General features: G+C 40.2%; 1 protein-coding gene across 1 annotated transcript in view; it reads right to left on the bottom strand.

Moving 5' to 3' along the window:
* LONRF2 (LON peptidase N-terminal domain and ring finger 2) overlaps positions 1-6,412 on the bottom strand; it is a 45,741-nt gene extending 39,329 nt beyond the window's left edge. Inside the window, exon 1 of the mRNA XM_047067463.1 lies at positions 5,731-6,412. Coding sequence (XP_046923419.1) covers positions 5,731-6,412 — 682 coding nt within the window. The remainder of the gene's footprint in view (positions 1-5,730) is intronic.
* Between the last annotated feature and the right edge of the window lie 7,429 nt (positions 6,413-13,841).

The following is a 13,841-nucleotide window of genomic DNA, read 5'->3' as shown; positions in this document are numbered from 1 at the left end:
AATTAAATGTGGGGCACCTGGGTGGCTCAGTCAGTTGAGTGTCTGACTCTTGATTTCAGCTCAGGTCATGAACCCAGGGTCGTGGGATTGAGCCCCAAGTCAGTGTGGGCCTGCGTAAAACTCTCTCTCTCCCTCTACCCCTCTACCCCATTCATGCATTCTAAAATAAAACAATGAAAAATCTTCCATATCTCTCCATGATCTGAAATGAAAGTTTATCTTCCTTGAAAGTTTGTTAAAACTTGTTTGATCTTAGTGTTTTGTTTTGTTTGTCAAAAGAAAAGCCCCAAGTAGCACTTCTATTTCATTTATTTTCGGTCAGTGTTAGGCTTTTATTTCTTCCTGGGTAAATTTTGATAATTTATAGTTTCCTTAAAACTGTCCTTTTTTTATAGGCTTTAAAATCTGTTATATTCCTTTACATCTGCAATTCTGCTACTTCTTCACTCCTGATCCTCCTGTTTGTGGTTTGCTTCTTCTTCATTACATTTGTCAAACATTTGTTTCTTTTGTTGGTCTTTGTAATGAACCAGCTTCTGACTTCTTAACCAACTCAATCTTTTTGTTTCACTCATGTTTTCTTCATTATCTCTCTGCTTACACTTGTGTTACCTTAATTGATTTTGACAAAGTTTTTGCAGTGAAAAACACTCTTCATTTACATTTGTTTTTAATCATTCTTTTCTAATAAATGCATTTAAGCCTCTACTCCACACATTCTAAAGGCTATTTTTAATGAAGTCCAAAAAAGTCACTTCCCATCCAGACACTGAATGAATCAGACTGTTTTCTCTGTTGACTTCTACTATTTATGAAGCCAGAGCTTCATAATTTAATCTTTTAAAATATTTCTAATAAATCTCTACAGATTTTGCAACCATTAAGCCTTAAGCTTAGTAAAACTGAGAAAAATTTATGGAGGAATCACTAAAAAAATAAATGGAAGAGGAAAAGCAACTTAAAATTCTTTGTATGAAGACAGCTTATGGAAGAAAAATGCACATGTGCACCTTCCAAGAAACTGACACAAATATCCAAAGGGTTTATCAATTAACCCCTGTATGGGGAAATGAGTCAAAAACAGTACAGTCTGAGAACCTGGCATTGTGAGGAAGAGAAGAGATAATCTACTCTCTACATTTGTGTTTAGGGTTAATCTAAGGCTGTTCTCCTCCAACTCCAACCCAGAGTTGTCATAGTGTTGGGAGCTAGTTACCGGTGTAAAATGTGTCAAATGAGCAGACAGTGGTGAGAAGTAGAGAACTGTACAAGTGTTATTTATTTTTTTAAGTTTATTTTGAGAGAGAGAGCATGTGCATGGAAGTGGGGGGGGTGGGCGGAGAGGGAGGGAGGGAGGGAGGGAGGGAGGGAGAGAGAGAGAGAGAGAAAGAAAGAGAGAGAAAGAGAGAGAATCCCAAGCAGCCTCTGCACTGTCAGCACAGACTCCTACTCAGGGCTCGAACTCACAATGAGATCATGATCTGAGCCAAAATCAAGAGTGGGATGCGTTATCAACTGAGCCACCTAGGCATCCCAAGTATTATTTAGAAAGAGCTGAATGAGTGGAGACATAAAGCAAGGACAGCTATGTAGTGGTCCCAATAAATAGAATAAACGGCAATTCTCCTCAGAGGTTATTTATTCAAAGTGATGTAGGACTCAAAAGTCAAGGCCACAAATTTTAAGTGTGTATCTTAAACTTTTATATACCTACACACCTGAATGGTCACCACCCAGATCAGGAACAAAGAAGGCTACTTTGTGCACTTTCTCAGGTAGTACACCTTTCCTGAGGGGAACCACCATCTGACGTCTATCATCATTAGATTACTTGAACCTGTTTATGAACTTATCATGGGGTTATATGAATAGAATGTACTCTTTTGTATAGGTCACTGAGTATCATTCTGTGAGATTCCTCCACATTGCTGTTATGTCTCAGTTTTTTTCTTTTTAATAAACTGTTGCATAATACACTGTATGACTTGACTTACATACTTATTCTACCACTGGGTTGTTATCTAAATTTTTTTTGGCACATATATCTAGAAATGAACATTCTTGTATATTACTTTTAGTGGACATAAGCATTAATTTCTACTTGATATATACTCAAGAGTGGAAATGTGCCAGAGGTTATATCTATGTTGAAACTTACTTGGTACTCCCAAACATACTTAACTTGTACCAATTTGCACTTCCCACAGCAATGTTAAGAGTCCCGATTACTTCAAATACTTGCCAGAACTAGGTAGCATGACCCTTTCATTTTCATCATTCTGAAAGACATGTAGTAATATTTTAGTTTAAATTTTCAATTGATCAGTAATTACTTTGGGCACCCTTTCATATATTTATTGCCATTTGAGATCCAGTTTACAAAGCATCTGTTCAATCTGCCTATTATTTAGATAGACTTCCTATTTTCCTTTCGAACTGTAGGCATTCTTTCAACATTCTGGATTCGCGTTTTCATTTGGATATATTACAAATACACATCACCTTTTCACTCTTTGGGGGGTCTCTAAGGAAGAGAAGTTATTAATTTTAAATTGAATTTATCTATCTTTTCCTGTATGGATATGTTTTTTGTGTCTTAAGAAAAAAAAGAACTGCCTAACAATCATGAAAATATTGTATGATTTTAGATATGGGATTATAATTTCCATGTATGGTGTGTAGTGGGCATCTAGGTTCATTTTTTTACCAAATGGATATGCAACAGACTTAGACTATTTAAAAGCCTTTTCCTTCATTGAATTCTTTTGGCATCTTTGTAGCAAACCAAGTGACCATGTATGTGAGAGTCAGTTTCTATGTGTCTAAACTTGGGCCAATACAACTCTGTGCTAGTTACTGCAGCTACATTATAGTAAGTCTGGGTATCTTACAGTATCAGTTCTCCAGCTTTGTTATTTTTCTTCATTATTACCTTGGCCATTCATCAACTTCCACCAAAACCCCTAGCTAAAATTCTGACTGAGAATGCACTCAATCTATAGTTCCATATGCACAGAACTGACATCAATACTGAGTTTTTCAATCTGTGAAAATAACATATGTTTCCATTTACTTAAGTCAATTGTAATTTCTCCCAGAAATATTTTGTATTTTCAGTGTAGAGGTCTTGAACAACTTTCAGATATTTCAACATTTACTCCAAAGAATTTTTGTTATATAAATGGGCTTTCTTTCTGTTTGTTTTTTTACTAGGTATATATATCAGTGATCTTTCTATATTAACCTTATAGTCAACAATCTTGATAATTTGCTTATAATTTCTAACAGTTCAAATATTCCTCTGGAGTTTCTACGTACTCCAGCATGTCATCTACAAATAGTAAGTTTTATTTTTCCAACCTTAATACCTTTTATTTTCTCATTGTACTAGCTAAAATCTTAATACAATGCTGAATGAATGGCAGTGATGACAGGTGAACACCCTTGTCAACCTTTTCCTTCAGTAGTAAAACATTCAATATTTCATCATTACAATGGTTGCTACAGATTTTTGTATATACTCCTTAACATATTAAGAAATTCCCTTTTATTCCAACTTTCCTGAGAGATCCATTCTCTATTCTGTAGATGCAGTGAATTACACTGGTTGATTTATAATGATTAAACATTTGACAATGATTAAATAATGACATTTTACTTGACCATGATGTGTTTTAAGTGTATCACTGGATTCAATCTGCCAATATTTTGTCCCCCCTGCCCCCCCCCCAGAGGTCACCACTGCCCTTACTTCCAACATGCTATAATAGTTTTGTGTATTTGGACTTACAAAAAAATAGAATCAGATCATAAAAATGCCTTTGAGTCTTGGCTTCTTTCACCCAACATTATGTCTGTGATTTGTCCACATTGTAGTGTGTGTGTCTGTAGCCGGTTTACTTTCTTTCTATACAGTATTAGAAAAGGCATTTATTCTCTTCTTACTTAGCCATTCATTCTGTTCTTATTGGACATGTGGGTTGCTTCTACTTCAGGGCTATCTCTAAATAAGGATATACACTCTTGCACATTCTTATAATTCTCTCAGTGCACATATACATGCACCTTGTTGAAACAGCTTGGCCAAAAGTCACATTTAATATTTTCAGATACTATAAGCAATTTTCCAGGTGTACAACTCGCAGATCTGCAGTATATATGATAATCCTCATTTTATCCATCTTCTCCAACAGTTTGTATTGTGATCTTCTACATTTCCAGCAGCTGTTTTTAAAAGTTCTAGATTTCCACTAATACAGTTGCCACTAGCTACATGTGGCTACTGGGCAACTAAAATGGGACTAGAGGAACAAAGTTATTAACTTTTTAATTAATTGAAATTTAAATTTGAAACCTGATACCCTATTGACTAGTGGAAAACTTTTAATTTGGAACTTCAATATGCCAACCTAGTTTTTCAACTCTAAATATTAAAAAATCTAAATATAAAGCAAGTATTTCTGATGAAAAATTTGTGCCCAAATTGGGGTGGGCAGTGCATGTAAAACACATAATGCATTTGAAAGGTTGGTTTAAAAAAAAAAGTAAAATCTCCATCATTTTTTATATTGAAGGTATGCTGAAATAGTATTTTGAATGTATAGGTTTAAAAAATAGTGTTAAGATAAATTTCATCTGCTTCTTTTTACCTTTTACATGTGACTACTAGAAATTTAAAATTGCATATATGTGGTTTACACAGTATTTCCATTGGATAGTGCTGTTCCACCTTGCACGTGCATGAACAAGATGGACAAAAGGACAAAAGTTCAGAAACATGCAGCCATATTAAGGTATGGAATATACTGGCTGCAGAAATGGTACACGATATTGTTTTACATAAAGCAATTCAACTGTTCTGCTCCAACAAAGCATCTCCCAACTTAGATATAGGTGTGCTCTCAAAAAGGGAAAACCTTAACTCTGAATTTAAAATAAAATGGATGAGTACAGCATACAAGACTCTTAGTAACAGAGATTAAACCAAGTCTTCTTGGCCAGTGATTTAAATCACATACAACCTGTAAAAAAACCGTGAAGCCAAATCACCCTCCACACACACTTCACCCCAATAACTGTCAATAGAGCATATGGCAGTGGGAATCAAATACAATGACAGGAAATTTGGTCTTTTAAATTACATATTCTTAACAGGTGGGCTGGAGTGGGGGGGTGGGTAGGAAATCAGAGATCCTTTGTGCTGGTCACAGATTTCAGTTATTTTTTAAAACTTACACACACACACTAGTTAATGTAATTAATAAGCTAATTACACGACGTCTAATGCCCTTTGAGAGAGAACGTACAAGTAACAAAAGCAGAATGGAAGGCGATCCTTCCTGGATTCATTAGCTGAAACCTCCAGAGCAAATCCTTCCACATCACAAGGCAACGGTCCTAGTGCGCCTCTAGGGTGTTAGTTATTTGCACATTCCTGCCGGACAAGTAAAAACACTAGGTCATCCTCCCACTCCTAGACAGCTGAGATGGGAGTAAAAGACAGTCCTGGCCTTACGGGTTACTCAGGAAGGCTGCAGAGGTAGCGGCTGCGGAGGTAAAAGACGCAACCAGCGGGCGCACCTGCCCTCTGACACCAGCCACTCTGGGTGCAGGTTCATCTTACCACCTTTATCATGAGAATAACCCTTACGCCTGAACAAAGCTCTCCACGCCCACCCCTGCAGTCAACAGGTGGGCAGGCCGGCGGGCCAACTCCCAAGGCCGACTCACCTAGATCCAGAGCCTGGTCGCACCTGAGCAGCGCGGCCTCGGGCTGCTGCTGGCGCTGCAGACTCCGCGCCTGTCCCGCCAGCCTGCGCACACGGCACTCGGTCGGAAAGCACTTCTCCAGCAGGCCGCTCAGCACCACGTTGACTCGCCGCGCCTGCGGCCGGACAGGGCCGGACTCCACGCAGCGCTTGCACACCGTCAGCCCGCACGGCAGGGTCACCGGCTTGTGGAGCAGCCGCTGGCAGCGCGGGCAGCCCAGCAGATCACGGGGCGCGGCGGGCGCCGAGGCCGGCTGCTCCCCACGCGGCTCCTCGGGGGCGCGGCCCGGCCCCGCAGCCGGCAGCCGCCACTCTCTCTGGCCCAGGGCGCGCGCGAGGCCGCCCGCCAACTCCCCCAGCTCCTCCGGCCGCAGCGCCCCGAGCCGCGCCGCCCCGCGGAACGCACCCAAGGCCTCGGGGAGCCGGCCGGCACGGGCCAGCGCGTCCCCCAGCCGCAGGCACAGGCCGCGGTCCGGCTGCGCCAGCCCGGCCAGCATCGAGCGGAAGAGCTCCGCGGCCATCTCATACTCGCCGGCGCGGAAGGCCTCATCGCCCTTCTCCAGGCGCTTGGCGAAAGGCTCCCCGCAGTCGCAGCCGGGGCACTGGGGCGGCGGCGGCGGCGGCGGGACCGGCTCGGGGCTCATAGCCTCGAGCCTGCGGCCCCGTAGGCCCGGAAGGGAGAAGCCTAAGCAAGCGGATGCTCTTGCTGCCTGGGGCGCGGCGGCGGGAGCGCGGCCACCGCCTTCTCCGAGAGCCACGCGCGTCTGGAGGCGGCCGCTACGGGCCACCGCGACCACTGGCACGGGCAGGCGCAAGGCTGCGGCGGTGTCCCCCACCCGGCGTGGGCGGCCGGTCCCGCAGGACCACAACCGGACCCGGGCGGGGGCGAGGCAGGCACGGCCCGAGCCCCCGCGCACGCGAAGCGCCTTCCTTGCCCCGCTCGCTTATGTAACCCAGGCCGCCTGTGAGAACGCGGCGACCCCCTCCCCACGTCCGCGTCTCCTGCAAACGCTCTCGCCTCCGCGTCTCGGGGCGGCTGGGCGCGTGTGTGCGTGCGCGTTCACCTACACGTGCCCTTCGCCGCGCGCTCTCTTCCCGCAGCCCCGGTCGTGCCTGGAACAGGTGTCCGCGGCCGGCTGGGCGCCCAGCTCTCTCCCGCTTTCCCAGAGGCCTGGCCGCCGAGACAACCTGTGGCCGCGATTCAAAAGAGAACCGAGGCAGTTACCGAGCACATCACGAATTTGATTTAGGAAATTGTCTTAAGTGACAGGGAAGCCTGAAGTGGGTACTGAACAGATCTCCAGCAAGCTTCCAAACGAACTCTGAATTTTAGACTGAAACATTTTAGAACTCTAGTTTAGAATAGTTTTAAAAGAGAACGTAAAGGAATACCGTGCTAGGTGTTGAGAGAGGAGGGATTTTCCAAGTGGACGTTGTACTGTGCCCTTGATTTAGGAAGCAGAAATATAATTTTTTTAAATGTCTCCTAACGTAGAGTATCGCAGACAGAAGTTGCTGGAAGGAGGGAGTTAAAAGCTGTATTGGTATATAAGCAAGGACTAAATGTTCCTTCTGTGATCATTAGCCAGTTTTTAGAGTACTCACTGCACATAGCCTATTGTCTCCTTATTGTTCCACCATTTATTTTATGCTCTGTATTTGAATGCAATAAAACACAACATTCCAGAATCCACATGTTCATTATGTCAAGTCTAAATTTAAGTTTGTGAGGTTTAACATTAAAACGGATGACTAAAGAAAATATAAAATACCTTAATCAAATCTGGTTTTGGGGAAGGGGAAATGCTTCCTCATCAAGCAAGGAGAGAAAACTAGGTCAATTCACCAAAGGGAAAAGGAGACAACATTAGCCAATCTTCAAGTCCTATAATACAAATGCAACATCCCACCACCTCCCATCCCATGAATCATTCCATGAATGATTTCCACCCCCCCCCCCCGCTCTCTATTTTTTACTGTAACAGTTGTAGTCAAAATAGGTTTTGATCTGTTTCTCAATACTCAACTATTCCCAACTCTCTTTTTTATCTACTTTCTTTATTTTTTAATTTTTTTTATTTTTTAATCTACTTTCTTTATACAGTAACAATTCACTTGAAAGTTGCTTATTCCACAAATTTACAACTAACAACAAGAAAACTAGGAGGAAAAAAGCTTCTGAATAGTTACATTGGTGCTACAAAGACGATACGCTGTTGTTTGAGTGTCTGACTTCGCTCCGGCTCACGTCAATATTTCACAGTTGGTGAGTTTGAGCCCAGGTCATGATCTCACAGTTTGTGAGTTTGAGCCCTGCGACAAGCTCTGTGCTAACAGCTTGGAGCCTGATTCACGCTCTGTGTCTCCCTCTCTCTGCCCTTCCCACCCTCATGCTCTGTCTCTCTGTCAAAAATAAATTAAAAAAAATTTTTTTTTGAACTTTTAAAAAAAATTTAAAAAAGACAATACACTAAAGATTATGAAACCAAAGGATCTCAGATCCTGTTTGTTCTTATTTTACACAGATTTCCACTAAGAGAACAGAAAAGAGAAACTTGTTGGAGGCATGTGTGATAAGAACAAGAAATGTTTAAAGCAAAAATATTACTTTATTGTGAGGTTTACAGTGTATGTAGAAAGAAAATCTACAAAGGCTAGTAGAGGACAAACAAAAGGGTAGTTTTGTAAGGTCTAATACTACGTGTGAAATGGTAGAATACCACTTGAAGGAAAATTTCAATAAGCTAAAGATGTAATCCCAAAGTGGCCACCTAAATAACACAAATAGTTATATATAGCTAAGTGGCCAACAAAGGAGATAAAACTTTTTTAAAACTCTATTAATCCAAAAGAAGAAAAAAATAGGGAACAGAAAACAGAGGAGACAAATACAAAACAGAGTCAGATGGTAGGTTTAAACTCAACCATATCAATTAATGTTAATTAAATATTAATAATCTAAATACCATGGTTAAAAGGCAAAGATTGTGGGAGCGCCTGGTGGGTTAGTCGGTTAAGCATCCAACTTCTGCTCAGGGCATGATCTCGTAATTTGTGAGTTCGAGCCCTGTGTCATGCTCTGTGCTGACAGCTCAGAGCCTGGATCCTGCTTCAGATTCTGTGTCTCCCTCTCTCTCTCTGCCCCTCCCCTGCTCTCTCTTTCTATCTCTCTCTCTCAAAATAATAAATAAACATTTTTTAAAAGGCAAACATAGTCCACTTATATTCAAAGGAAGACCGAGATATATACTGCCTATAGAAAAATTCACTTTAAAGAAAAAGATATAAATAAGAAGAGATAGACCATCTTCAACCTTATCAAAATAAAGCTAGAGTGATTATATTGATATCTGACAAAGTAGATATCATATCCAACCACATGACTCGGAGAAAAGGTGGCCATTTCATAATGATAAAGAAGTACACTGGTCAAGAAGATGTAACACTGCTAAACACATATGTACCTAATAACAGAATTTCAAAATATATGAAGCAAAAACTGATAGAACCATAAGATTAAATAAATTCATAATTGTAGATGAAGATTTCAATACCCTTCTCCCAACAATCAACAGAATATGTATCCTGAAAATCAGTAAGACTTGACCAGTATTACCAATCAGCTTGACCTGATTGACATTTATAGAACATTCCACCCAACAGCATAATATGCATTCTTTTCAAATGCACATGGAGCATTTACTGATATACTACATATTTGAGCCATAAAACAAGTCTCAATAAATTTTAAGAGATTCAAGGAGTGAAGTCATACAACGTATGTTCTCTGACCACAGTAGATTGAAAATAAAAATAATAGAAAAGCATCTAGAAAATCCTCAAGTGCTTGGACACTAACACACCTTTAAGTAAGCCAGGGATGAATAATTGCATTTCTATATACTAGCAACAAGTGGAAATTGAAATTTAAAAACAATAGTATTTACAATATTACAAAAAGTATGAAAAACTTAAAGACAATGTGAAAAAAAATTATAAGACCTAAACGCTAAAACTACAAACATCACTGAGAGAAATCAGAGAAGACCTAAACAAATGGGAGAGACATACTCTGTTGAAGGATCAGAAGATTCAGATCTTTGATCTATGAATTGATCTATAAGTCCAAATCTATCTCAATCAAAATCCCAGCATGCCTCTTTGTAGAAACTGGCAGGCTGACTCTGAAATTCACATGAAAATGCATAATACCTAAAATGTCCAAAACTACTTAAAAAAAAGAAAAGAACAAAGTTTAGTCTTCAAGACTCATTATAAAGCTATGGAAATCAAGAAAGTGTGGTTTTAGTATCAAAATAAACAAGTAGATCAATGAAATAAGATAGAGATTTCAAAAACAGACCCACATGTGTATACTGGTAACTGATTCTTGACAAAGTCCATTCAGTGGAGAAAGGATAGTCTTTTCAATAAGCAATGCTGAACTAATTGGATATCTATAGGCAAAAAGGAGGAGGAAAAGGATGAGGAGATAAGGGGAAAATATGAGAAGAAGGGGGAAGAGGAAAAGAAGAGGAAAAAACACTTTGATCTATACCTATCATCATATATGAAAATTAACTCAAAGTTTACTGACCTAAAAGTAAAACCATAGAACTTCTACAGGAAAAAATCATAGAAGAGAATCTTTGTGACCTTGGGTCTTATATTTAATAGCAAAATTATGATCCATAAGAGAAACAAGAAAAAAAAAAAGGAGATTCTTACATCTGGGAACAGGTCTGACACAGAGAGGCTTCAGTATTACTACAAAGCTAGCCTGATGCTCACAACTAGTTAATGTTGGACATTAAACAATTTCATAAAACACCAACATCAAACAAAGTTGCCCTGAGACAATGATAAAGTGATACAAAAACAAGTTCACTGTGTAACCTACAAAATATTCAACATCCCCCTCTTCCAGCTAAAATGAGTGATTACTACTCCTTTACCAAATACAGCTTCATCCTTGCTCTGGTTTGCTCTGCTTTTCAATAAGATTGAGTGAGAGATTCTATCACAGAATTGCACCTACTGAAGCCAAAATTACCGAACTAAAGCCCAAACCTTATAATAGGTTCTTTCTAACACCCTCCCACCAACTCCCCATGGCTCCCCATGGTGAGTGTTCTCCTTCATTGCAATAAGTAATAAACCAAAATATAAATTATAAAGATATAAAATACAGTGTGCCTGATGGTTTGGGGCATCGATGAATTGATACATTGGATGTATGAAAATTAAGAACTTCTATTCTTCTAAAGTGACAATTAAGATATGCCTCACACTTGGAGAAAATATTTGTAAATCATGTATCTGGTCAAGGACTTTTTATCAAGTGTATATAAAGAACACCGGAAAGTCAGTAATAAAAAAACACATAACTGGGTTAAAAAGTGGGCCAAATATTTGGCCACTTAACTACTAAAGATACATGAATGGGGCGCCTGGGTGGCGCAGTCGGTTGAGCGTCCGACTTCGGCCAGGTCACGATCTCGCGGTCCGTGAGTTCGAGCCCCGTCGGGCTCTGGGCTGATGGCTCAGAGCCTGGAGCTTGTTTCCGATTCTGTGTCTCCCTCTCTCTCTGCCCCTCCCCCGTTCATGCTCTGTCTCTCTCTGTCCCAAAAATAAATAAATGTTGAAAAAAAAAAAAAATTTAAAGATACATGAAAAGATGTTCAGACTAATTAGGAATATCCAAATCAAACCCAAATGAGCTACCACTGCATACCTGCTAGAATGTCAACAATTAAAAAGATCGACCAAGTGTTGGAAAAGATATGGAGTTTGTTTTATCAAGAGAATTTCTCATAAGAAATTCACAGATTAGGAATAATTTCTTTCATCAAAAGATAATTTATTTTTTTAAGTTTATTTACTTTGAGAGAGAGAGAGCAAACTGGGGAAGGGCAGAGAGAGGGAGGGAGGGAGGGAGGGAGGGAGAGAGAGAGAGAGAGAGAGAGAGAGAGAGAGAGAGAGAGAGAGAGAAAGGGAGAATCCCAAGCAGGCTCCACACTGTCAGTGCAGAGACCAATGTGGGGCTCAAACTCATGAACCACAAGATCATGACCTGAGCCAAAATCTAGAGTGGAATGCTTAGCCGACTGAGCCACTCAGGTGCCCCTCATCAAAAGATAATTTAAATTCAATTAGGAGTTCATAGGGCAAATAGTTGGAACAGGCTATTGATGAAAATTTGAAGATTAATTTTGAAGATACAGTACCACTTGATTCATTTTGGAAAAAGCTTCAAAGTGAATATCCTCAATTCACTGAAATTCCTTCAAAATTTAAAATGTTTGAATTAAAATTACTGTCAACATTTCTCTGCGAGATGGTGTCTCTACTATTAGTGTTATGAAAACAAAATATAGAACAAGATAGAAACACTATCTCCTGCAAATAGTACTGTTGGGAATTTAGATGACTTAGCAACTGAGAAACAAGCTCGTTTGTCACCCTAAAAACTTCACATATTAACATACATGGTGGTATTCATTCAAAGGATGCACAGGGGCATTTGAAATAGGGAATCATCACTTCACTCATGAATTATTTTATTTAGTTGCAACTTTTATTTAGTTGCACTTGTGGAACCACAGAAGGTTACAAGAGTATAGATTAATTACCTACACAAATACATACCTTCAGTGAATGTGTACAGTTTTGTAATTGTTTTCTTTTTCCAGTGTTATGTGTGTGCTGATTATATTTATCAAAATGTAATTTTTTTTTAATTTTTTTTTCAACGTTTATTTATTTTTGGGACAGAGAGAGACAGAGCATGAACGATGAACGGGGGAGGGGCAGAGAGAGAGGGAGACACAGAATCGGAAACAGGCTCCAGGCTCTGAGCCATCAGCCCAGAGCCTGACGCGGGGCTCGAACTCCCGGACCGCGAGATCGTGACCTGGCTGAAGTCGGACGCTTAACCGACTGCGCCACCCAGGCGCCCCTCAAAATGTAATTTTATGTTGTACTTAACAATAAGTAGGATCTGTTGAATCTTAATAAAAATCTAGACTTGTATCTTTAGTATTTCCTTTCATTTTCCTGATACTTGTTTTATTGTATTTTACAAAAGTTAATTTATCTGCAATGTAAATTTAAAAATAGTTTGAGAAACACTACAACTGATAATTGTACAAATCCCTACTTTTTTTCACCCAATCAAAATGGCCATTCTCTTGATGTAGACTATTCAGATGGAATCAACTGATGCTCACTCCTTTCCTTTCCTTTCCTTTCCTATCTAACCTTCCCTGGGATATTTGATAATTAATTCACTGCATTTCTAATCGGTGTGATTTTAGGGAATGGCAAGGGAAGGACAGGACTGGTTAAATTCCCAAACTTGGCCCCTGTGAGAAAGGAAGGAACAGAACCACCACTATTCGGTGAATTATTTGGAAAATATTTATTCCCTGCTTTTATGACTCCCTCTGTCTGCTCAAAATATTTCACTTTTGAACTGCTAGCCACCTCCTCCCAAAATGCATCTGCTTCAAATCTCCAAATTTTAAAGTACTTATATCCACTCTCTGAGAGGTGATGGATGATTATTTACTTGCAATGACCTAAGCTTAGTAGGGCTTAATCCTCTAGGAGGTTATTCATATTTTAAAGTGCAACTAGTTAACCCAAATGGATGCATGCTCCTCCAGTATCTAGAAGCCCATTTGTCACTGGGCTTCTGCAGCCCACCCTTTTTATGTATTTTGTCAGAGATAAAAAAACACTTTGGACCCACTGCCCATAGCCAGCCCTGTCCCACTCTCAGCTTTACAAACAAAGCTCAGCCGGAACACTGTAAATTCTGCAGTTTAATCCTAGAATCATATATGCTGGTAGAGGTTGAACACGTAATGCATGGAAGCCTGAACCATCTCACTTGGGGGGATGAATTAGAAGAAGTCAATACTCTAAAACTGGTTAAAGAGTTCAGAATTATAAATGAGATGAACTATGAGCCATCTGCACAGGTGCCAACTTAATGGGCAGTGGGAGGACAACTCGGATGACATCGTGGCCCCCCACCATCTTCCATGTGTGCCTGTCTGCCTTCATGAA

This window comes from Lynx rufus, unplaced genomic scaffold (assembly GCF_022079265.1).
Source record: "Lynx rufus isolate CCGP_SWC_20201006 ecotype Redwood Valley unplaced genomic scaffold, mLynRuf1.p SCAF_8, whole genome shotgun sequence".
NCBI classification, from domain to species: Eukaryota; Metazoa; Chordata; class Mammalia; order Carnivora; family Felidae; genus Lynx; species Lynx rufus.
The sequence above is the reverse complement of the archived record's forward strand: the minus strand, read 5'-3'. Positions and strand labels throughout refer to the sequence as shown.